Source organism: Typopeltis vanoorti, chromosome 10 (assembly GCF_054136105.1).
Source record: "Typopeltis vanoorti isolate ZY-2024b chromosome 10, IOZ_Tvanoo_1.0, whole genome shotgun sequence".
Lineage (NCBI taxonomy): Eukaryota > Metazoa > Arthropoda > Arachnida > Uropygi > Thelyphonidae > Typopeltis > Typopeltis vanoorti.
This window is the reverse complement of record NC_143558.1, coordinates 65176797-65204339: the sequence shown is the minus strand read 5'-3', so window position 1 is coordinate 65204339 and position 27543 is coordinate 65176797. Positions and strand designations below refer to the sequence as shown.

The 27543-nt window shown below is 35.9% G+C and overlaps 1 protein-coding gene across 3 annotated transcripts in view; it reads right to left on the bottom strand.

The window, feature by feature from the left end:
* LOC150102474 (serine/threonine-protein kinase Genghis Khan-like) overlaps positions 1-27543 on the bottom strand; it is a 550831-nt gene that overhangs the window by 17807 nt on the left and 505481 nt on the right. For 2 of the 3 annotated variants that reach the window (XM_090399333.1, XM_090399335.1), the window contains exons 41-42: positions 25613-25648; positions 10994-11102 (exon numbers count right to left, since the gene is read on the bottom strand). In XM_090399333.1, coding sequence (XP_090255459.1) covers positions 10994-11102; positions 25613-25648 — 145 coding nt within the window. The remainder of the gene's footprint in view (positions 1-10993; positions 11103-25612; positions 25649-27543) is intronic. The other variant, XM_090399334.1, reaches the window with a different exon arrangement.

Sequence of the window (27543 nt, the reverse complement as noted above, 5' to 3'; positions counted from 1 at the left end):
TACCTTAAAAAGTGTACTGTATCTTTCTTAAAAGATACAGTACACTTGATGAGGACAAACAGAAAAAGGAACTCCAATTTTTAATAAACCAGTTCATTCTGAATGGATATTCAATAAGAACCATCCAAGAAGTACTATTTTCTAATTCTCCGCCACAGCCAAATGATGTTCATTAAAGGCTCCATTTTAATTTCTCACATCAGCAATTTATCCATTAATATCACCAGCATCTTTTCTACAAACATACAGGGATCTATAGAATTTCTTATTTGTGTGGTCATCCACACACTGGTCAGACTTGCAGAAGCTTAGAACTAAGAAAGAAGGAACATTTTAGTGATGTGGCTTATAACAGAGATGAAAAATGAGCTGACTTACCACTCTTCCAGCACATCATGATAATGAATGGGACAAAGCCTCTATGCCATATCTTGAAGAAAACTGTCTTGCTCATTGGGATTAAAGAATCTAGCAGTCATTCATTTACATGGTTCTCTCAACAAAAACCAAGGATTACCAAATGATATTTCACAATCATCAATTAATGGCAATGATTTCAACTTTTCAGCTAATCTAGTTGAAACAATGCTAGAAAGCAGATGACATATGCTACATATCATATTTCTTCATGCTTCTGTTAAACCATAATGGTTTTGCTCAGTTTTTTTTTTTTTTGATGTTTATTTACCCTGAAGAAGCCACCACCCATCCATTGGTGGTGAAACTAGCTGGTGTTTCCTTGTATGTTTTTATCTTTTGTAAACCAATTAAAATCCAATTTCTTATAATAATTACTGGTGGTTATAAAGTTTATCTTATCAATTGAATGACCTATAACTGTAATTAGCATCTCTCTCTCTCTCTCTCTCACACACACACACACACACACACACACACACACACACACACACACACACACACACACACACACACAAGGTCCAACACAAAAAAAAATGAGACTAACCCTACAGCTTGGGAACAGTGAGTGGGAGAAGGAGAGACAAAGAGATGGTTATAGAGCATGTTCTAACCTGTCACTATGAGACAAGGCTCAACTCCATCACTTTACTCAGTACGAGTGGACACGTTGGTTGGAAAATGATGGAGTGCAAGAGCGAACAGCAAGTTAACATCAAAGTTTCTTGTGAAACTGAAGAAATCCATGCCGGAAACTTTTCAATTACTGACTGAGGCTTATGGTGAAGAGTGCATGTCTTGTGCACGTGTTTTTGAATGGCACAAACAATTTTCGGAAGGCAGAGAAATCGTGAAAGATGGTGATCGCCCAGGCCGTCCATGCACAGCAGTTATTGATGACAACATTAAAAAAGTGCGAGATGTGATTAAAAAAAGACAGAAGGTTGGGTTGGTTCAAGCTGTAGCTGAGAAAGTTCATTTGGACAGGAAAAGTGTTCAATGCATTTTAACAGAAGAATTGAACATGCAAAAATGTTGTCAGATGAACAAAAAGAATGTCTCAAGGAACTGTTTCGACCTTTTGCAATGCATTGAGGAGAACGCCAGTACTGGGCAGCAGAGCTGTGCAAATCAGGTAAACTGTAGCTAAGGCTGCTATTCATGTGGGTTGAATCGAGGGTAATTTCTTTAGACTCAAGAATACGTCTTTCAAGTTCATCATAACATTTGTGAATATTAGAAGTTTGAGATTTGATGTTGGTGGCCTTCATCAGAGTTTATAGAGAACAAGAAGTGGCTGGCGAGAGCACTGGCTCGGATTCTGTTATAGGATATATCTCTTTTGTGCTCTTCAACACAGAGAAGGATAGATTTATCAGTCTGTCAGTAGTAAGGTTTTCCACAATTACACATAATCTTGTATACTCCTGGCAACTGAAGATGGTGATGTTTTTCTTTAAGTTGACTAAGAATAGAATGGAGTTTAGGAAAAGCAGAGAAACATGTTTTGATGTTGAACTTTTTTTAAAATTTTAGCCAGTTTGGGGGGGGGGGGGGAAGAGGGAACTAATGAAAGGCAAGGAGATGTAAGCTCTGGGGGTAGTAGAATCTTCATTAGTTGGTTGACGACAGCAAAATACACACACACACACACACACACCTGGGTAAAATGTTGAGAAAATGGTTTGAAACCAAGGCACTCCCCCTCTCTCTCTGTTAACGACATTAACAAAAGACATTTTAGAACAGGAAGGAAAAAATCTCCATGGCTTAGACTGGAAATGTAAATGTAAATACTTTTTTTGCAAAAGTCACGCATTTCCTGATGATTCCAAAAGAACTGGATTAATGGGTTATATACAAGGATCTTGGTCTCTGTTATATCTTACAACAATAGTGTATTAACAGTTTGGCCTTGCAAGGAAAGGAATTCAAAGGAATTCCAAAGATTGTTAATAGACTTTCAGTGAGAGGAGACCAAATAGAACAACTGGATGGAATGAAGTTCCAGATAGATAAACAGAACTCAATCTCCAGCCTATCTAAATCAGGGATTTTCCCTATCTTAACTCTTCACATGCTAGTATGACCTTCTCTGGATATTCGGGCCTATCTTGTTAAATACCCAAATATTCAGAAAGACTTTTGAAAGTTTATTTTACACTTGGTTAGACTATAATAAATTTAGTTTAATCCTTTATCCAAGTGTGAGCAAACAAAGTTTGCGCCTGAAAATATCTCCAGGACTGAGGTAAGGTAGTACAACACCAGGCAACTCCGAGCAAAGGTGGCCAAGTTACCATCAACTCCTATCTCAGTATCTCCCACAATGCAAAACACATCTCCTTGCAGATATGTATAATGTTATGCATTAAGGGAAGGGCCACTACCCATACCGGTTTCGACCTTTATTGAGGTCTCGTCAGTGGGAGCCAGGCCCTGAAGTGGAGATACCAGGCAGAAGCAATGGAGAGGTCATCTTTACCTATAGGCGTTGCCATAAGGTGTGCCACCTTATTATTAAATTACTCTGGATTTAGAGAAGGATGGTGAAAGTTTATTTTGCACTTGGTTAGACTATAATAAATTTAGTTTAATCCTTTATCCATGTGTGAGCAAACAACTAGTTAATGATGTCTCTGGCCACTTGCTGGTTGAAGAGTGTACTTCTCGAAGAGCATTTGTAAAAATGTTTCAATATGTTCTGTGAGGATTCACATCTCACCGTTTCCATGGGTTTACTAAACTGTTATGGTCTCATGAGGTTTTCAGTTACAGTGCTAACTGAAAACCCAGAGCAGAAGTTTATGCATACTGAAGGAACTACCAAGCCTGAAAGTCAATTTTATCAGTCTACTTGTTTTCTCTGGTGAAAGCAACAGAGGGTATATTATTTTGCTAGTTAACACAATCCCTCTTTTCTGTCTTTCTCCATATGCTCATCTGCATCAAGAGTTCAAAACAGTTCCTTTGCATGTTTATTAGAGGTATTAGAGGTGTTGTACCACAGTGTGGTACAAAAAAGTGCTTTACTTTTTTTATGTGGTTTTCACCTGTAATTAACAAAAAAAAAAAAAAAAAAAAAAAAAGAATTGTGATTATCACATCTGGAATTGTATAGAAGATACTCATTGCAATAAAGGATCTTTTATTGCAATGATCTTTCTACCTGATACTGATAAACTTTTCAAACATTTTCTAGAGAACACTTCTTCAAATTTCAGGACCACTACTTTGAACAGTCTGAAGGTGTGGCCACAAGTGCAGTAATTTCTCCACACTTAACTAATTTACACATGGAAAATTTTGAATCATTGAGAATGCCATACCAAACCAAGATTATGGGTAAGATACATAGACTGTTTTCAAAAATGTTTTCATTTTTTGTTTCATGTTTTCATTCAAATCAGAAGTATAGAAAGACAAATCTATTTTTTAACTATCAAAATATAATAAGAATAAAATCTTTTATAATCGCACATATGCAATAGTTCGCATTTTTTATAAACAAAATAAATTTGTTTTATTTGCGATAGAAGTTTTTATGACAATCTATAAATAATAAATAAATATTATCTAAACACAATAATATTGAAATATGTTATACTGTATTTCTCTTTTGTTTCTATACTTCAAGTGATAATCAACGGTTTTACCATATGATTGGCTACCAGAAGGGAGAAGGGTAAAGATAGCGCATGTGCTTATTTTATTTTCAAACTTGGGCACATTCGTTATAAAGGAGTTGAAACAATAATTCCAAATAGACTAATTTTTGTTAGGCTACCATATGAGTTTGTCGCTTAATATATTTCAAAAAATTATGTTTTTTTTTTCTTTTGAAAAAATAAAAAAAGTAAACAAGAACAAGGGACTCTCAAATTTGAGAAAAATTCAACAAAGGGCTTGCGTGAGTCCCTTATAGCTCACCACTGTTCAGGACTGAGGCAACTCGTGGTAAAAGTGAACCAAGCTCACATCGCTCCTTGTCTTAGTATCTCCCATAATGCAAAGCACATCTCCTTGTGGAGATGTATAATGCTATGCATTAAGAGAAGGGCCACTACCCAGACTGGTTTTGACCTTTATTAAGGTCTCATCAGTGGGAGTAAGACACAGAGGTGGTGATACCAAGGTGGAAGCAATGGAGAAGTCATATTTACCTATAGGAGTTATATTTACCAAGTGGGAAAAAAACTTCCACCATCTTTCTCTAAATCCAGAGTACGGGAATACCTCGATTATCACAGTCTATAATTTGATACCAAAATTCCAATTATTGCGTTCCAAATTCGAATTATCGAGGCTGCGAGATGTAGCCCACTACACATGCAACCAGTTCCAGTCGCCACTCTCCAGGTATCGCTCTCTTGTAGTGCTTCATTTTTATCCGACGGCCCCCACTCACCAGTAATTATCCCCTTTGCCTAAAGTACATGTGGATATTTATTTCTCTTCTTATTTACCCCTACAATGAATGCTAAAAGAAACAAGGATGATATCAAGTCTACAGCTATCAAGAAGAAACGTAGAGTGATCAGCTTAGAAGATAAGTTGCATATGATAAATAAGTATGAAGCAGGCATAACCAAAGCCAAAATTGCAAGAGAGTAGGGTCTAAATGAATCAACTGTTCGCCATATTTTAGACCACACTGCAAACTATAAGCAACTAGGACAAAGTGCATCGACCTCATCTGGGTCCCAAACTACGAGAAACAGAAGCCATCTTATGATTGAAATGGAAACGCTATTGTCAGTGTGGATAGAAGATTGTAACCAAAAGAAAATTCCTCTTAGTCAAATGACTATAAAAACAAAAGCATTGAATTTGTTTGAAGACCTAATTAACCTCAAGAGAATGTGCTTACGATGCTCAAATCGATGATAATGACGAACAAACTGACGTGGATCCGAAGCAATTTATCCTCCAAGAAATGGCCCAAATGTTTAGAATTGCTGAAAATTTTTAAGAAAAAAAAATCTTGAACGGCAATCCTAATCTCGAGCGATTAATGAAAGTTTGTCAAGAAATTGAAAATTCCATCCGTTGCTACCGAGTTTTATACGAAGAAAAAAGAAAGAAAAAATTCCACCAGACAACTCTACACCAATCCAAGAAAGAATAATTGTATGTACTGTATGCACTCCTTATATATAAATAAAGATTAAAAAACAATCTTGTTTTCTAAATGAACCTTCATTTTTTACTTAACACGTTTAACACATTTCTTTTTTTACTTCATATATAAAATTTAATTAATAGATTTGAAAAATCCTTGGCAACGATCACCCATTTTACATGCATTATTTATCCCGATTATTGTGGATTCGATTATTGCAGTATTTTTCGTGGTAACAATAACCACAATAATCAAGGTATTCCTGCAATTTAATAATAAGGGGAGACACCTTTTTGCAACTCTTATCACACAGCAGCTGCAGTTGTAATGCAACTGAGTCTCCTTCTTGTGGAATACAAAATCAATTTAATTATATGCAAAGAACAGTAGAAAAAAAATCAATAACTCTCTAATCAGCTAATCTCATAGTCTGCTAAGTAATCAATCATCAAATTACTGATGTACCCACAAAATATGTTCAGGACACTATGACAGTACTACACAATTAAGTCGACATCATTACTAATTTCCCAACAATAATTTTGCTCCAAACTATTCTATCACTTTTCAGTATTCCAACATTGTAAGACCTTATAATTCAGTCTTCTAGTGCATTTCTGATTGCATTAATCTGTCTAGATCTCAGACTTCTCTGGACCTCTTTTCTGTCATTGTGGCATCGAAACTTGTTTTGCTAACCCTTCCTCTCTTATTCTGTTTAAGTGACACACTACATTAGATTAGCTCTGCTTACACCTTCTTGAATGCTAACAATGTCACGTTCCCTCCCAATATCTTAATTTTTAATGATTCTGTCATCATTGATGTCATTTGTTCACTCCCTCAGATTTTCTTAGAACTCTCATATTCTATGGTCACTAATTATTATTATTACGGGCAACTCCAGGGAGTCCTTAGACTCATCGAAGGAGGCCCCAAATCATGTTCATCACAACTATTCGACATTCATACAGTATCTATTATACCTCGCCTTAAACTCATTCACTGTCACAGAACCCACCACAGACTCTGGCAGGCCATTCCATTCATTCACCACTCTAAAAGTAAAGAACCCAGCTCTAACACCCTTACTAACCACACTCTTGCCCAACTTCCATGGATGTCCCCCTAGTCCTCCCACAACCAGTCCTGTTCTCAAAAATATCTTCTGAATTAATTTTATAGAAACCCTTCAGTAATTTGAATGTCTCAATCATATCTCCCCTCCTCTGCCTATCAACCAATTTTTGCAATCCACAAATCCTCAACCTGTTCTCATAAGGTTCATTCCACAGGCCTGCTATCATCTTGGTCACTTGCCTCTGGATGCTCTCAACCTTCTCTTTATCAAGAAGAAATCTAGGTGACCAAATCTGGGCACAGTAGTCGAGATGGGGGTCTTATCAAGGCTCGATACAGAGGAACAATAATATGCTTGTCTCTGCTTGTCAACATATTCTTCAGCAACCAAGTGATTTGATGAGCTGATTTGCCCCCTTTTGCAATGTGTCCCCCTAAACTTCAACTCCTTATCCACCAACACTCCTAAATCTCATGCCTCATCAATTTCCTGGAGTACAGTTCCACCAATGTAGTAAACTGCTGCTAATCTTTTCACCCCAAAATGTATAACCTTACATTTTGCCACATTAAATTGACATCCATTCTCCTTAGCCCAGACTTCCAATCTATCCAAATTATCCTGCAAAATTTTGACATCATCTGCATTCACTATTGCCCTACCCAACTTTGCATCATCCACAAACAAATGAACTGTTCCTCTCAGATCCTTTCCTATATCATTAATGAACAAATTAAACAGCAGTGGTCCAAGAACAGATCCTTATGGCACACCACTAGTCATAGGCCGTCTTGTGGACTCTATTCCTGAATAAACCACTCTCTGATATCTCTCCGTCAACGTATTCTTCAGCAACCAAGCATTTAATGTTTCATTAAATGTTTTATTTCTAACCCAACTCAAACCTATAACTTAAAACTGGTTTGAACACTATTTTATATAATGCTAGGCTAGTATTTTGGCTAAATTACATATAAATTTATTTAAATAGCTCCTCACCATATCAAACTTTACCTATTCTGTTGTCTATTTCCATATATAATTTGGCATTTGCAGTAAAAATTATGTCTACATAGTTGAAATATTCTGCTTGTTTCTCAATTGAGAGTATAGTAATACCTCAACTTATGACACTTCACTTTACAATGATCCACATCATACACACGATGCTTTTCAATTACGACCAATGCCCATTTATATAATGATGCATTTGTTCATACAATGGTTTTAGCAACATGACAGTTCTGTGAATTAACAAATGCAGTTTGCGTGAACTGTTTGTTTATGACAGCATTACTCAGTGGTTCTCTCTCTCTCTCTAAGTTGTGTTCACTGTCATCTATACACTGTTTATAGCCATTACAGTAAGATCTCGTTTAATGCTGATTTGCAATAACGCAGTTCTAACTTAAAGGCTAAAAAAGCGCTAAATTTACACTGATTCAATTTATTGCTGTATTTCCCTTGATTCGTATTACAATTATTCCCAAACTTGAACCAATCAGCAAAAGGTTAAAACAAAACAAAATTGATACAAAAAAGCATTTCGCTCAACATTAAAATGCAGGTGCTGAGGTAATTAGAAAAAATTGAATGTCAAGTTGAGCCATTTTAAATTTGTCTACATCTACTATACGAACAATTTTAAAAAACTAGGACAAAATTAAGTGTTCAGCAACCACAATGTCTTCTGCAACAAGAGAAGACATTGTGAGAATATTTTAGAGGAAATGGAGAAATGTCTTTCCTTTTGGATTGATGATGAAATCGAATGCAACATGCCATTAAGTTAGGCAATAATCATGGAAAAGGCCAGAAGTATTTTTAATCATATTGAAAAACAAAGAGAGGATACCAGCGAAAATTTTGCAATTAGCAGAGATTGGTTCAACAGATTTTAAAAAAAAGAAGCAACCTCTACAACATTCGAATCACCGGAGAAGTGGAGATTGCAGATACTGAAGCTGCTTCAGTCTTTCCACCAACTTTAAGAGCAATAATTGAAAGAGGAAATTATTCTCCCAAACCAGTTTTTAATGTTGATGAAACGGGACTTTTCTGGAAGAAAATGCCAAAGTGCATATTTACATTGTACGAGTGAGTGAACACCAGGATTCAAAGCTGCAAAAGACCATTTAACCTTTCTTCTGGGTGATTAGAAAATTAATTTGAATTTTAATTTGAAATCACCATTGGTAACACCAATGGTGATTTCAAATTAAAACCGTTGTTTGTGTATCATTACAGAACACCAAGAGTCGTATGCCTGTACAGTTGAAGTTTTCCATGTTTATAATACACCTATATTCATAGTTCTGGTCTTTTTTCATTGCTGATTTTCATTACAGCAGTTATTTTTAATTTAGCTAAAGAATCCTGGAGCTCTACACTGGATTTGTTTAGAAGTAAAACATCATTGGTATTAAGAGCTAAGTTAAACTACCAAGTAAAATTGCAAGTTGATAATTTCATTACAAAATGTGAAATCTATCACCAAAAGTTTAAAACTGATCGCTTGCTGTTCATATATTGTTCAATGCTGAAACTGAAATGCATCTCATGTTGCAATTAATTAACCTAAAGTTTTATCCAGCACAAAAAAATGAGAAGGAATATTTTAAGGTGAGATGGAAGCATGCCACTACATTGCTCATTTTTGATACTTAAAAAATATATCAGGTAATATAATTTTGCAGATATTCTGCTCACATATTTTGATAAGTTAGATAAAATACTAAGAATTTTTGTCCTACTTATAATAGTTTCATAATTATGAGACTTCTTAAAAATCTTGCAGCACTATGTTTATACTTAGCTTTATTACAAACATGACATGGAATGTTTGATCATGTAAAATTATTCTCATGCTTGTCAACTTGGAAGGTAAAAAAAAAAAAAAAAAAAAAAAAAAAAAGTGGGACTTTTTTTTTTTTTAACACTGAATATGAAACAGTCCAGTTTTCTCATGCATTTTTGCTAGAAATGGCATATAACATGCCCCTTTTCACACAATTAAAATACAGGAAACAATAAAATATTAATTTTTAAGCTAATCATTTAGAATAAGGTATATAAATTTTTTAGAACAGTCCATAAATGATGTTTCTTAAATATATCATACATAATTCACAACAAAACAAAAGGCAAAAACATCAGAAAAATACAAATAAAAATGGAATTATTCCAAAATTTGTAACTGGAGTTTATCTACTAACATAGCTGATTCTCCTTCAGCAAACTCAGAGATTGCTGGAATAGTTGGTTAGTGGATAGTTAGTTTACTGAATTTCTTTAGAATAATTCTATGCCTGTGGCCCTTATCTGGGAATTTTTAAGTAAGCAAGTTTGATATAATGGTGTTTGCTGTAATGAAAGTTCTCTGTACTTGGACTGTAAAAATACTGATCACAATAAACTATGTCTGAATGCTACCTTTGTAGATACCTTTTGGCAGTGTTTACATAAACTAATGTAAACAATGATAGGCCTTTGTTCACTATTAGTTTATTGCAACTTACAATATGCTTTCATCATATGTGGAAAGAGAAATGAGTGCTATTGCTATAAACAGTACAAGAAATTAGCATTGACATTATTCATTATGCATATAAGAGAAACCAGTAGTCTAAAAACAAGGTATACTGGGCATGCAACCTTTTGACTTCACTACTTCTCCAAAGCAATATGCAAATCAATTTTTTTTGAGCCTTTACATAAGCAACCCCCCCACCTCCCCTCCCCCAGTGAACTGCTTATACCAAAAATAAATGAAAAGATTGGGTGGTGGTTCCACAGTAAACTCTTCTGAAACCATTTTGAAACAATTTTCATAGATTTGTATTTGAAATCACAAAATACAATATGCTGTTGAGTCACCACTGTACTGATATTAAAATATATTCACCTGGTAGGTAAGGTTGGAATTTTGTTAATTCTTATGCATGTCAGCAAATGAGACCTGTTTTTGATGGTATACATAAGTTTCATCTACGACTTTTTCTTCACTTCTTTTCTTATAATAAATGTTTCAGAGTGTAATTATCATTTATAACAATCTATTCTTTCATTGAAACAAACTTTCTGGTATAACTAAATGTATTTTCCTGGAGCCTATTGTGCAAGTTGAAGAGCACTGACTTTTGCCAACAGTGAAATCATTTTACCAGAAAAAAAATTTCATGTTTGAGAAATTACACTATGGAGGTTCAAGAATTGATGAATTAATTCTGGGTTCATAAATTGATTCGGCATGTTCTGCATGTTACCAGATTTATTCAAAAACAATTTTATATTATTAGTTAAAGTTTGTAATTTACTGACAAAGAAATCAAATTTTAGACCTTTTGTTTCTATAAGTTTAAGAATAAATGTACCTGAGGTATATCCACTAATTTTTGAAGGTTAATTCCTTTTCCAGGTCCCATATGTGAAATATGATTAAAATTACTTGGACCAGAAATAAGCCGAGATCGCCTGTCGGTACTGAAACAAATGGACAAAATTTTATAGCTATTTTTCAGATAAATCATCAAAATAAATATACTCGAAAACCAATCTTAGCATTATATAAGAATCTATTTATAATTACATTTCTTTCAAAAAATTTCATTGTATTCTTTTTTGTTTATTTATGGGACAATAATATTAATAACATTGTAGATTTAATAATAGAAAATGGTATTTATTATTTTACCATTGTTTCTATCACAGATTTTACAGAAGTGAGAATGATATAAGCAATGATTTACTTACATTTGTTAGTATCTTAAAAGCTGCATGTTTGCACAGTGAAAAACTACATTTTTTATGCATTTCTTGTCTTACATGATATAATTTAAGGATTCTTAGTGGGATTTTCATTTATTAAAGCTTACAAAAAATTATACTCTCATTTTCATTCATATTATAGCCAAGCACATGCACATCCAAAATAGTATGCACATGAAGCTAGATTAGGAATTCTTCTTCTTCTTCAACTCATCCATCCCTTAGGACAGTAAGTCCCCCCCCTGATTAGAGGTACGACGAATTAATGCAACCGGCACATCACTCATTCTGCTGCACCCCCTAAGAGGTATTTTATAACAGTATTTTATGGCTGTCGATTAATAATTACTTAAGGTAATTATGGCAAAACTAGTTGTTTTCACTATATAAACAAGCAAATATTAAGTACCACAATGTTCAAATACTTAAAAAAAAAAAAAAAAAAAAAAAAAAAAAAAAAAAAAAAAAAGAAGTGAATTTACCATAAAAGGCTGTAAATCTATAATACATTAAGTATACCATGGATAGGGTAAGCATTAGATAATCTAGACATTCTGCTCTTAACACCAAATATGGAACTTTGTTAAACTACTTTGTATCTTCATTACAAAGGATGTGGTCTCAAACCAGCTGATGAAATTCATCTTCCACCTAAAGACATCCAGCATACAGTGGAATTTGAACTTATGACCTACTGGTTGAAGAGTGGAAGCACTATTTAGTCAGGCAACCAAGGCTGGGAAATTATCAGTAATTACACTTGGATATAATATTGATGAAAACAATAATAAAATCTCTTCTATATTACAATAATCTATATGCAAGAAAAATTAGTTAATTTAAAGGAGATGATTCAACTAACAAACTAAAGAAACTTGAATTACACAAGCATTATCAATTCATGTGACACGTGGGACATAATTTGCTTGAAATAGACCGAATTTACTACATAATTTTGCCTTTCCCCTTTTTTTGTTAATCCTTATATAAAGAATTTGTAACATTATAAGATTATTGTGCAACATAGCTTTAAAATAACCTATACAAGTACAGAAATGACTGGAGGCACTCATAAAAAATGTTTCATAAGAATTTAGTTGCATTTTGCAATAGAATTCTTGTTTGGTGACATCATTCATTATCACAAAAATGTAACATAATGCTATATTTGGCTTATGTACAGAATAATTTTGTTTTATCAAAAGCAACAAATGCTAAAAACAGTTTGAGTGAACTAAAATTGAGGTCATCACAAATTTTAGTCAAATTCCTAAATACAAGTTCTAACCAAAGCAGAATTATCATTTTGATCCATTCTGTCAACAAAAGAACTTGATTATAAACAAAACTAAGGTGAATGGACATATTTTAGCACACATCCTAAATACCAAATTTCATCTAAAATCTATCCAATCAGAGCAGAGTTATTACAGTGTATAATTTAAATTTTGAAATAACTGCATTGTATAATTTCATAAAAACTTAAAAAGAAAAAAAATGAGATGGCTAAGTTTTGTAAGAATATAAATTCCAACATTTCAATAACATCCATCCAGCTAAAGATCCTCCTCCCCTCCTCCTCCTCATCAAATTCCTGCCATGTACCCTCAAGGGGTGTACAGGATATGACAGTACTACATGAAAAATTACATCATTACTAACTTCCTATCTACAATTTTCCTCCAAATCAGTCTGTTACTTGTCAAAACTCCAACATTATCAGATCTTATATTTCTATCGTCTAAGGCACTTTGTACCGTATCAATCCACCTATATCTTGGTCTTCCTCTGGGTCGTTTTCCTGCCAACCTGGCAGAGAACACTTGTTTTGCTAATCTTTCCTCTCCCATTCTATTTAAGTGACCATACCATCTGAGATTAGCTCTGCTAATGCATTCCTGGATGCTGACAATGTCAAGTTCTTTCCTAATATCCTCATTTTTAATATGATATTGCCATTGATGCCATCTGTTCACGCCTCTAATCTTTCTCAGGACTCTCATATCTGCGGTCTCTAGTCTTTGGTCAAGTGTTTTACTTCTGACCCAGCTCTCAGATCCATAAGTTAAAATTGGTTTGAACGCTGTCTTGTATACAGCTAATTTAGTGTTCCGACTAATTTCTTTCTTATTCCATATGAATTTATTCAATTGACTTCCCGCCATACCAGCTTTGCTGATTCTGTTGTCTATTTCTATATTTAGTTTACCATCTTCAGTAAAAATTGTGCCTAAGTAGCTGAAATGTTTTACTTGTTCCACAGGTTCTCCATTCACAACACAGTTGACGTTTTCAATGATTCTGCCTATTTTCATTGTCTTTGTCTTTTTATTGCTGACCTTCATACCATATCTATTACAACAGCTATTCAATTTAGTCAGAGAATCTTGCAGACTTGTAGCGGATTTATTTACAAGTATAACATCATCTGCATAAAGCAAAGAGCTGACATTAACATCTCCAATTTTGATATCAGGTTTAATACCACATTCCTTCATAATGTGATCCATATAGATAATGAATAACAGAGGGGATAATGTACATCCTTGTCTCACACCAGATTTAACATTAAACCATCTTCCTGTACTTCCTTCAATTCTAACTGCTGACTCACAACTCAAATAAAGACTAAGTATTGCTTGATATAATGCCCCATTGACACCATATAACTGCAGCGTATTGAATAGCTTCTCTCTTGGCACCTTGTCATATGCCTTTTCCAAATCGACAAAACTTAAATACAGATCTTTGTTATATTCCCATGCTTTCTCGACTATTTGCCGTAAAGTGAAGATCTGATCCTGACAGCCTCTATTTGGCCTGAATCCAGCTTGTTCTTCACCAAGCTTTTCTTCCACAATTCTTCTCAACCGTTTCTCAAGTATACTTGCATAGATCTTGCCAGGAACACTCAGTAGGGAAATACCTCTGTAATTCTCACATTCAGTTTTATTTCCCTTTTTATATATGGGTACTATGAGAGCTCTACTCCAATCATCGGGAATTCGTCCCTCTGTCCAGGCTTTCTGAACTATGCAGTGCAGCCACTGTAAGAGTCTTATACCACCATACTTCAGCATTTCTGGTCGAATATCATCTACTCCTGCTGCCTTTCCACATTTCAAGCCTTTGATGGCTTTTTCTACTTCAAGTATGGATATGTATTCCTGACTGCATGCCTGGTCAGTGTTTTTTATCACTGTGCTGTCATCACTGCTTGTTTCATTTAGCAGTTTTTCAAAGTAATTACTCCATACTTCAAGGATATCTTTTTCTCCTGTTTTCATTTCACCTTTATCATCTCTAATTCCTTTTACAGCACTCTTTCCTCCATTCCTAAGCTTCTTCAACAACCTCCAGAATATTTTGCCACCTTCTTGATATTTATTTTCTATATTCTTGCCAAAGTCCTCCCATGACTTTTGTTTAGCTAGTTTTACACACTGTTTAGCTTTCTTACATTTGTCTCTGTATTCTGTAAGAGTAAAAGCTGACTTATTTGCCAGGAACTTTTGATATGCTTTCTTCTTTTCCTTCACTGCCTCTTTAACTTCCTGTGTCCACCAGGGAGTTCTGATTTTTTTATCCTTGCACACAACCTCACCACATGCCTCTCTGGCAGAATCAATCAATGTTTCCTTCAGAGTTTGCCACTGAATCTCCAAGGTTTGATTCCTGTTCTCAAACTCTTTCATTTTCTTTTCAATAATATTTCTGTATTTTAGTCTACAGTTCACATCTGAGAGCTGCTCAACTTTTATTCGCTTTAAAACTTTCTTACATGTTATTCTTTTCAATACGAAATTCAATTTTATCCTGCTCAAGACTAAATAGTGATCACTTCCAATTTCAAATCCTCTGTACACTCTGGTGTCCTGCACCAGGGAGAAAACATCACTATCAACAATAACATAGTCAATGAGACTTTTCTTATTCCTAGCCTCTTCTCTCCATGTGAATTTGTGCACATTTTTATGTTGGAACATGGTGTTAGTAATAACCAGTCCATGTCCTGAGCAGAAATCCAACAGATATTTGCCATTATTATTAGCTTTGCTCTTTTCTCCAAATTTTCCCAAAATATTTTTGTATGTCTCACAATCATTTCCTACTCTGCTATTTAGATCCCCAACAAGGACCAACTTTTCTTTTTTCATTGTGTCAGTTGCTTTTTCTAAAGCCTCAAAAAATTCCTCCACTTCTACCTTAGTAGAACCTTCTGTGGGACCATAGGCATAAATAAGTCTCATTGTCCAGTTCCCCATTCTCATATTTGCCCACATTACTCTACTTGAGACTGACTGCCATTCAAGAAGATTAGCCTCGTATTTTGTGTTGAATACTATGGCTACTCCTTCTTTTCCTTGATTGTCATTGCCTGAATATAACATTTTGTATTTATTGCTCAGAAAGATCTCACCAGTTTTTGTCTTTTTTGTTTCAGTCACCCCTATTATGTCGATCTGGTACTTATCTAATTCCTCAGCTAGCTCCATTTCTTTGCCATTCAGGCTTCTTACGTTGATAGTACCGATCTTGAACTCTGGTGATGTTGAGTTGGGGTTTGTTTTCAGATTTGAATAAGCTAAAGATTAGAAATAATTTATATATTATAGATGAACAAAACAAATCCAATAGGTACTTTTACACACACACACACTTGACCCTTGAACAATGCAAGGGTTAGGGACACTGACCCCCCGCCTCCCATGCAGTCAAAAACCCAAGTATAACTTTTTTACTTTTTTGACTCCTCAAAAACTTAACTACTAATAGCCTGCTGTTGACCGGAAGCTTTCTGATAACATAAACAGTTGATTAGCACATATTTTGTATATTATATGTATTATATACTGTATTACAATAAAGTAAGCTAGAGAAAAGAAAATGTTATTAAGAAAATCACAAGGAAGATGAAAATATATTTACAGTACTGTATATATCGATACTATAAGTTTATGTGTCATTTTTTTACAAGATGAATTGTCTGTCTATCAGTACCTACATCAACATTGTCTTATTTTATGATACAAAACACTGTAGATATTATACATATTAAACACTAGACATCAAACATGAAAAGATAATGCAAAAAAGAAATTCATATTTATTTATAGGTATATCAATTCATGCAATGATAACAAAGAAGCAGCAATATGATTGTTTTATGGTAGGCTAGTGTAATCAATATGATTGCTTCACAGTTGCCTAGCCTATCCACTAATGAATAAATCGTTATAAAATTTTTATACTAATTAATTATAGTCTCCGTAGCTCAGCCGGTATAGATGAAGCTCTTTGGTCAGAAAGACCTGGGTTCGATTTCCATCTAAGATGTGAGGAACCTTTATCTAGTCTCTTTCGACTAAAGGTGAGTTAGCCAGTCTCATACAAAGGTAGAGGGTTTTTTTTTCACCCAGAAACTTGGGTTTTTTGTCCCTCAAAACAGGCAAACCGGCCCCCGTGAACACACACATGGATTAGTCATGAATACTTATGACAATATGTAGAAGAGATAGGGTCCTCACCACATGTCGTTAGTTAACCATGAGTCACATCATGGTAGTCAACCTCCTAGATAGGAGACGACACACGAATGGGAATTAATTATAATTAATAACATGTACTTTTATCTTCAAAGGTACATGTAGCATGACTATAAACAATATATTGGTTTCGTTATGTTGATGATGTCTTTGCTGTTTGACCTCATTCTGAAAATGAACTTACTACTTTCCTACAACAGATCAATAGCCTTCACCCACACATTCAATTCATTATGGAAAAAGAAAAGGCCAATAGTTTACCATTCTTGGACATCCTTCTTACATACACATTCTCCAGTAATTTATCAACCAGTGTTTATCAAAAACCTACCTTTACTGGCAGATACATTCATCAAAAGTCTACTCATCGCACCTCTCAAAAAATTGGTATTATCAAGTCTTCAATTAATAGAGCATATAATGTGTGCTCCTCATAATGTGTGCACATAATAGCAAGCATGCATTATGTGTGCACATAATGCATGCTTGCTATTAGATTCGGCTAGGGCAACTCGTAGTATGGTGGCGAATGTATTAACACAAGCTCTCTGGTCAACTTTCAAATACGAAACTTTTATAGTTTCTGTATTCGGCTATGAAATTATGTTGGATTTAATATCCACTTAATTTATATGATTTGTGTATGTTTTATGGTAGTAAATGATAAAATAGACTAGTATCTACATATATTTTATGCATTCGTGACACACCTAACTTTTTCTTAATTTTTTGATATTTCTAAGCTACGTGGTTTGTTTGTGAGTTTTTTCAAATTTTGCCAAATCTCCAAAAAAATTTTCAATATATTTATTGAAAAAAAATCCGTGTATAAGTGGACCCACGCAGTTCAAACTCAGGTTGTTCAGGGTCAACTGTATAAGAAAAATGTATGATAAAGAACAACTGAACTACAATTTTGTTTTTCTTCTTCTAGATCATATCCCCTTCCCCATCTTGCTGCAAGAAATGCCAATGTGAGGCATATACAAGACTTGCAGGCAGTATATGCACTATTATCAGGACTGCTTCCGGTAAATCTACAGGTGTTTGGAAGTGCAGAATTCAAATGTTGAATCTCTCAATCCACTTAATCAAAGATGTTCCATATGATTCAAATCCAGCAAATTTGGCAGTCATGGTAATGCATGGAAGTTGTGGTGTTCAGAGAACCACTCTCAACTGATAATGGCAATGTGTCACAGCATATGTTTCAGATGTGTCCCCCCATGAAGGGGGTGTACCTGACTAGCCACAATGGATAGGTACCTTGTATAGCCCAACCACAGAAGGGAAAGCTCTCGTTGGCAGACTGTCAAGAAGAGTCAATTCATGTTGAAGAGGAGAAGGAAATAAGGCAAAATCACGTGCTTTATAGGTAAAATTTTCCCAACTGTTATACAAGCAAAATACGAGGTGGTATCAAAAAGTTTCAAGACTAGGTTTGTAACACGCCAACAGATGGCAGCACAAAGCTGTACATACAGTCACAGGGAGCACCTACCCTCATAAGTCAGTGTGCCAAAAGACATCGTCCTGTGTACATCGGGAGCTGTGCAACTGATGCTATTCTGACCACCTGCGTTACCCATCTGCGATTTCATCATGGACAGCAAGTTAGAACAAAGAGCAAACGTGAAATTCTGCATCAAACTGGGCAAATCTGCCACAGAGACGTTTGACATGATTCGGCAAGTTTACGGCGATGCTGCAATGAGTCGCTAGAGGTGTTTTGAGTGGCACACATGCTTCAAGAGCAGAAGAACATCACTGGAAAAAGATGAGAGATCAGGAAGACTTTCAACGAGCTTAACCCCCAAAAATGTCGAAACCATTCGGCAACTTGTGCATGAGGATCGTCAGAGAACACTCCACAACATTGCTGCCATTGCCGGTGTGACATACGGAACAGTCCAGGCAATCCTCAAGTGTGATTTGAACATGTGCCGTGTTGCTGCCAAGTTCGTCCCCAGGCTGCTGACCAAGGAGCAGAAGGAACACCACGTCGAAGTCTGCCAAGAACTTCGTCAGCATGCCATGGATGACCCATCCTTCATGTCGAGGATCATTACCGGTGATGAAACTTGGGTGTACAGGTACGACCCCGAGACGAAGCAACAGTCTTCACAGTGAAAGAGACCATCATCTCCACGATCAAAAAAGGCGAGGCAGGTCCGCAGCTCGACCAAGTGCATGCTCATCGTCTTTTTCGACATTCGTGGCATTGTGCATCGAGAATTCATCCTCAGGGGCCAGACCTTCAATAGCGAGTTCTACTGCCAGATTTTAAGGCGTCTGAGGGAGGACATTCAGCAAAAGCAACCAGATCTGTGTCACGCAAAAAACTGGATGCCCCACGACGACAATGCACCCTGTCACTGAGCTCCCCTCACACGTGAGTTTCTCGCCAGAAACAACATGATCTCACTTCCACGCCCACCCTACTCACCAGATTTGGCTATTCCAGACTTCGCTCTCTTCCCGAAGATGAAGATCCAGCTCAAAGGTCACCGTTTTGACACCATTGGGGAGAATAAGCGCGAATAGCAGAAGGTGCTTGACATGCTTCGAAAAGAAGCCTTCCAGGACACATTACAGAAGTGGCAAGAACGCTGGGAGCACTGTATTGATATACAAGGGGACTATTTTGAAGGTGATAGTGTGTAAATGAAGATAAATAAAGTAATTTCTCATAAACAGAGATAGTCTCGAAACTTTTTGATACCACCTCGTAGTTACCACTTTAAAAACTACAATGATCATAAAAGAGACGTTAATTTTCCGACGTGTAATAATAAACAACTTATCCCACAATACGGATTGATTACCCTATTATCGGAATGGATTCTCCTTCTGTTGACATGTGCAGAAGCATTGAAGGGTCTCATATCTGTGGATGTAAGATAGCATTATTGCATGGTCTATAAGTATCAGGGCTCCAAGAGATTACTAGGAAATCATCTCCATATCATAATGCTACTGCCTCCTATCTGTTTCTGCTAGCCTATGATGTCATGGTGATTTAATCCTTTACATCAGTGGTCTCCAAGCTTTTCGCCGTGAGGGCCACATTGGGACTTTAGCACTGTTTGGCAGGCAGTAGTAATAAAAAACTCTAGAACTAGATATATGAGTTTTATTGAATTATTCCATTGCACCATTGCAAGTGGTGCAATGTAATAATTTGGATATTTCGGTTATAACTTACCCGAAATATCCAAAAGAGAAGAAAAAATTTTTTTTTTAATTTAAAAATTTTATTTATTTTAAAAAAATTGTAAAAATTACCAAAAAAAATCTTATCACGACAATTTCTACGTGCGAACTGATACTTTTTTTTTTTTGAAATAACCGAATTCATTTTTTCCGTTCGGGGAAACAATTTGTTTAAATTTTTGCTAGTCGTTAATTTTTCAACCAAATATACACCGACAATTTACGTGTAACTTTTTTTTAATTTCGTATAACTTTAAGTTTTTTGTCAATGAATATAGATCGGGAAATTTCGTTTTTTTTTTGCTCGTTACTTCATTTTAACCGTGTTTTTACCGACTTTTTAAAGTGTTCCTTATTTTGTGCGACAAATTTTTTTTGTTGATAAAGTTTATTCGGATGTAACTTTTTTATTTCGTTTTGAATTCTTTTAAATTTTTTTTCTTCGCTGGTCCATTTTAACCAATCTTTGACAGTCAGAAAAACCGTAACTCGGATTACAGTTATTTTTTGCTATACACAATTTTAATTAATGCATTTGAAATCTATCAACACCCTGTGTTTTTTTTTTTTTTGCGGATTCTTATTGAAAAATTAGTCCAATTGGTAGGTGGGATAAAATCATATTGCGGGCTGCAGCTGACCCACGGGCTGTAGTTTGGAGACCCCTGCTTTACATGGAAATGAAATTCATCCCAAAAGGCAACTTTTTTCCATTTCTCAATGATGCGATGTCATTTTCCGATACAAAACCGTAGACATAGTTGTCAATTTCCTGATCAGGATGATATGAGAAAAACACCACCATTCATCCTATAGTCAGCAATGCCAGTTTTTTTTGTTTACGGGCTTGCAAAGGCAGAACAACCTACAATCGTTATAAGCAACAATGAGGCGTGGGTACTCGCCACTGGCATGACAACTGTTGTTCTACCCAATATTCTGGGAGCAGCCTACAATATGGCAGTTTCAGGATGCTGCCCTTCCAGCAGCATCCCACAATCGCACTTTTTCTTGACCACATCATCAGCAACTCTGAATGAATATTACATTATTCAACTACACTGCTCAAAACAATTAGTGGATATTTTAGTTTCTGTTGGATAATTATAAATTTCTACAAATAATTATAACTATTGGGTACTTTATACATTATTGGGAATAAATATTTCTTACTTATAGATAGGGTGTAATTGATGAGATATTGTTTAAATAATTGATCTTTATTACAAATTTAACAAATTATACATTTAAGCATGAAATAATTTTAATAAGAATAACAACAAGAATAGCCAAAAATGCTTTTAATTTTTAATAGGGCATATGGTCTCCATTAACAGCCAAAACAGTGGTACATTTGATTGCATGGACCGGAAATTGATTTGCATGTACAAGAAAACAATGATGGTAACAATGTCCCATGTAGCGATGAGTTTGAGTCTATCTGGTGTGAAGTGGAAGTTAACAGAATGAAATTTATGGTGGGGTGTTGCCACAGACTTGGTGCCTCAGTTGTAGGGGACGAAGAAATGCATCGCCAATTTAGCCTTATGGGTACCAAGCAAATGATCATTATGGGTGATTTTAATTTTTCAAACATTGATTGGGTAGAAGAGAAATCTCATGATAAGAAAGAACAAGAATTTCTTGAATTCTTGCGAAACAACTTTCTCAAGCAGCACGTGAAAGAAGGAACTAGAGATCAAAGAGTGTTGGATTTGCTCATAGCTTCAGAAGGGGATCTCTGGCAAGAATATGGCTATTTTACCACCAATTGGTGACAGTGATCATGAGGTTCTTTCTTGGGAAGCATCTATTGAAGCTCCGATTACATGCTGAACTACAAAGCAGGAAATTATGATCAACTTAGAAGAATACTATCTTTGGTCCCATGGTATCAGTTACTGAATGGAAAAAATGCCAGCAATCCATTGGAATCTTTGAAAAAGTGCTTGAATGAGGCAGTATCTCAATGTATTCCTAGGGTTCAAAGAATAAATAGGTTGGGAGTGAAACGGATATAAATTTCATACAAATTGCAGCCTTATTAAGCAAGAGACCCACAAGAAGAAGATGATGTGGAAAGAATATCATAAGAATAAGAGGAGTTATGAAATATATAAAGCTCAGGCCAGAAAAATAACAAGTACTGTAAGAAAAGCTAAAACGGAGTATGAAAAGAAATTGGCAATGCAAGCTAAAATCAATCCAAAAGAATTTTATCGTTATGCCGCAAGCAAAAGAAAGAATGAATGTGGATGAATAACTTTATTGAATGCAGATGGTACACGAGTTTCGGAAGCCAAGGACATTGTTCAGTTAATGAGTGCTCACTTTGCTAAGATATATCAACCAAGTGTATGTAGTATGATGCACAGTGATACTGCTACATTGGATGAAGAGTTAGAGGTTCATGAAAATGAAGTTGAAGAGCACTTGCATAACATGGATAAGAATTTGCCAATAGGAACAGATGGAATATCAGCCCATCTGCTAAAGAATTTTCAGCTGAATTGGTTAGGCAAAGGAATGATACCACAGCAATGGAAGGAATGTATGATAGTTCCATTGCGCAAGGGTGGTGAAAAAACTGATGTGTCTAACTACCGACCTATTAGTATCTCTGATCTGGTACTGAAGATTTTAGAGAAGTTGGTAAGAACTCGCATACAGAAATGGGTAGACAAGCATTCTATACTCTGCAGGAAACAGCATGGGTTTACTAAAGGAAGGTTATGTTTTAGTTATAAAATATGAGCAATTTGCTCATATTTTATAACAATGTTACGGCCAAGTTGGTTAAAGGGAATAGATACACTACGTAATGTTGGGTTTTTCTAAGGCATTTGATAGGATACCACATGACAGGCTGTTGCGTAAACTGCAGAACATGGGATTGAAATATAATCTATTGACTTGGATCACGGAATGGTTGACAGACAGACATCAAAAAGTGGTATACAGTGGGTGTGAATCTGCCAGATTTAAGGTAACCAGTGGTGTACCTCAGGGTTCAGTCCTTGGGTCATTATTGTTCAATCTATACATTAATGACATCAAGCAGGGTCTATCATCAGATGTGCAATTGTTTGCTGATGATGCGAAGATAGGCAGGGCAATCAGGGATGCTACTGATATTCAGCAATTACAAAATGATTTGAATGGACTGGAAATCTGGGCAAATGAAAATGGCTGTCAGTTTAATTTTAGTGAGTGTAAAGTTATGCACTTTGACGTGATTAGAGTTCCAGCGGCATATTATATTAGCTGGGTTATGCTACAAGAAACTGAAGAGGCAAGGGATCTTGGTGTATTGGTGAATAAGAATTTAAATTTCAAAGGTCACATAGCAAAAGTTGCAAATACAACTCAGAGGATAATTGCTATGTTGAAGTGAACCTTGACATGTAAGGATAAGGAAGTAATTCTCCCTCTTTATAAGGCTTTGATAAGACCACACCTGAATTATTGTGCGCAGATTTGGTCTCCAAGGTTCCAAGGGGATAAAGAAGCTGTGGAAAGGGTGCAAAGTAGAGTTACAAAGATTATATCTGTGTTATGGGATTTAGATTATGAGGACAGATTATGAGTATGTGGATTGCAGACTCTGGTTAACAGGAGAAAGAGGGGTGATATAATAGAGGTCTATAAACTTTTGAATGGGTGTTATAGCATTTAAAATGATGAAATTTTTTGTTATATGGAAGGCGGGGAGAGAACACGCGGGTATCCATGGAAGTTAAGGTTGTTCTCAGTCAAGAAAGGGGTAAGAGCTAGGTTTTTCTCACAGAGAGCAGTGAGTGAGTGGAATAATTTGCCCTTAGGGGTAGTGAGTGCATCTAGTGTAAATGAATTTAAGGGAAGGAATGATAGCTGCGTTGGGTAATTTGGGGCCTCCCTCGATGAGTTCTTGACTCCCTGGAGGTCTCAGATAATAATAATAATAATATTTCCCCACTCTTCTGGAAGAGCAATTTCGAGCTCTTGAAGTGATCGTCATGGCACCAGTCGAGCAGAAACGTGCCCACCCAAAGCATCCATTCGTTCAATACCTTCTTCCTGAAGCCACTCTTGTACCAAATTTGCACGGTGTGGACGAGCATTGTCATCCAAAAAAATGAATTCTTGGCCAACTGCAGCAGCATATGGATGAACTATAGGTTCCAAAATCTCATCGCGATACCTTTGAGCTGTTTAAGGAATCGTTTCTGATTCCACCCCATGCCATCAAACTCCCATCTTGATGTTGGGGTCTTTCACGAACAAACTGTGGATTATTTCTTGTTTCACTTTCACACCATATCAAGATACGTCAGTTATCTGGTTGCAGACTGAACCTGGACTCATCACTAAAAGGTACAGGTGCTTAATCCTCATTTGCAGTAAGTGGAATACAAACCATTGGTTTTCGAGCATATAAACCTATGGCATGAAGACAATTTCGAACATTTTCCATCACCAGAAAGCGATTCCAAAGTTGCGAAATTATGCTTTGAGATACACGAACATACTTGAGCAACAACTTGCTGCATTTGTCCAGCTTCTAATCGACCAATAGCTCTCCAAGCCATGGATTCTGGAACATCATGTTGCTCTGCCATTTCTAACAAAATAATGGGTGGTAGGAGACACAAGTTTACAATTGAAGTGATAATTATGCACTGTGGAAGTGAGAACAACAAGCCAAGCTTTTATACCCCCCCCCCCACATGCTAATATGGCTAAGACACGTCTCGACAAGTCTTAACATTACGTAGTTGCGTGTTCTACACTGTTGCATATTAAGAATATTTTAAAATAAATGTGTTACATTTGTAAATTATTTTTATAACTTTATAATTTACAAGAAAACCAAAATATTCCCTAATTGTTTTGAGAAGTATATTAAATATCCTATCATAAGCAGTAAGTAGGCTTCAAAGATGCCAAGTTACTTTGTCACGAAGGGCACTGAGCCACAACACAAAAGAAAGATAGAATAGGATGAATGTCACTTCAATTCAGAAATGATACAGTGCTGAAAAAAATAAAGTACGAGCAGGTAAGAAAATAATTAGTGCTTTATGGATTGGTTACAAAAGACCAAACCTTTGAATCTAGACTCACCGTTATTTTTAGTTCAAGAGCGTAGTTTCTGCTTCTTATGAAACAGAATGAAACTATAATTTTATAAAAGGGCTAGCAAGAGCTAGCAAATAAAGTTAGAGAGAGAGAGAGAATAATGTAGAAAGATTGCTTACTAACTTATGAAATCAAATTCTAGAATTTGGCATGGCAGAAATTTTATACTGCTTACAAAGATATTTAATATCAGATACAGCCTGTATATTACAAAAATTGTCAAAAATCACTGTGCATTTTTATACATAAAATCCCATCATGCATGGATGTATTCAACTTATATGTAAACTATTGCATATTGTGAACAAGTTATCATGGACAATAATGTTCCCTTTGGCAATAAGTTACCTTGAGGCAAGTACTTCCTGAAGAACCTTGCTGTTCCTGTAATCAGATAAAGTGTATTATCTAACATTTATCTTTTTTGGCTATGGTTTAAAGAATAAAAAATTAACAAGGAACACGCATGCTGCTAGGAAAAAAAAAAAAAATTCTTTCTTTCTATTGAGAATGGACAATAGCCACAACTACTAATAGCACATATTTTATGATTCAAATTCCCAGCCAGTTAACTAACTGGTTTTATTAACATCATACATTGGTTCGAGGCTAGGTGTCGCACAGATACGATCGTTGGCTTTTGAGAGCTCCTGAAAAGATTAGTAGTATTTTGTGTTATAATTGGCAATTTTACTAGAATTTTATGTAGTATTGTTTGCTTTTGTTTCTTGGTGTATCTGTGCAATTTTTGTGTGTTTTCTGTGTTATTTTAATTATTATTTTTAAGATAATATAGCGTACATATGGCACCGATAAAAAAAAAATGGCAGCCAGATCGCCATGTTTGTTTAAGAGTTTTGATGTAAACAAATTTATGCAATGTGCTGTCTGTGAGATGTATGCTTAGCGAAGAGCGGTGGGAGTCTGGTTAAACGGTGATAGTGGAGTTAATATGTGCAAAAAGTGTAAGGAGAATGAGGATCTCAAGCATGTTTCGGGTGGCGAGAGTGATATCGTTAACGATAGTCAGAATGTAGAAAATGGCGGTGTGATAGAGAATTGCGTGGTAGTGCCAGATAGGTGTGAGAGCGTCATTGAAAGTGTAAATGAGGGTAGAAATACAGAACGAATGGATGATTTGATTGATAATGAGAATGGTGAGATAAATGCGAGTAGTGAAATCGCACATTTGAACGGAGCAATACACAGAGCAAAAAGGCAATTGGAGTGTATGGAAAAACGTGTGCTGAACGTACCGACTAATAAACGGCGAAAGTCTGTGACGACAAATAATAGAATGTTCGTAAACGTCAATAAAATGAAGGAACGAGTGCTGTATGGGGATTCACTATTAAGAGGTGTGATAGTTGAGAGTTTGACGAAATCGTACCAGCCAGGTATGCGAACACAAAGGACGTCAGCGAATCTATTCGAGTGCAAAAACAGAGGGTGAATGAGATGATAATCGTGGCAGGAACAAATGATTTGAAAGAAGACAAAATGGAAATGATAGAAGATGTGAGGGAATTACTTGAGGTAGCAAAAGAGAAGAGTGAGAGAGTTAGGTTGATGAGTATTTTACCACAGTATGACAGTGAAGTGTTTAGAAGGAGGGCCATAATTGCCAATGACTTTATGCGTGGGTTATGCATGGAGAGTGGTGTGGAATTTGTGGATGTGTGGAGTGAGTTCGATGGGCGAAAGGATTTATATAAGATGGATGGGTTACATCTGAATGGAGCTGGTGTACGGAGACTTGAAAAAGTGTTGATGATATGGAAGTGGATGTACAGACTCAGGGAAACTAGATTTATTAAGGTGGGGGGGGGGGGTTTATATGCAGACTTTAGGGAGGCAGTTGAGTGTATGAATGAGTATAACATGCCCGATCGAGTACGAAGGACAACAAATCAGAATGGGATAGTTAGTATAAGGCATCAAAGTAGGGGTGGAACTAATGGGCTTCTGCAATTCATGTACACTAGTGCCAGGAGTATTAGGAACAAGAAGGAAGAGTTTTTGGCCTTGGTTGGCACTTCCAGGCCACAGGTTGTTGGTATTAGTGAAACATGGCTGACAGAAGATGATAAAGCTAGTGGGATTGAATGCAACAGGTATAGCGTGTTCAGGAGTGACAGGGTGAATAAAAAAGGGGGGGAGGAGGAGTGTTATTGATGATAGCCGATGAGTTGCAGCCAAGGAGTATAGAAGTTGAACTGCAGGATAGAGAAAAGAGCACATTTGAGGCTGTTTGGTGTAGATAGAATCTAGCAGAACAA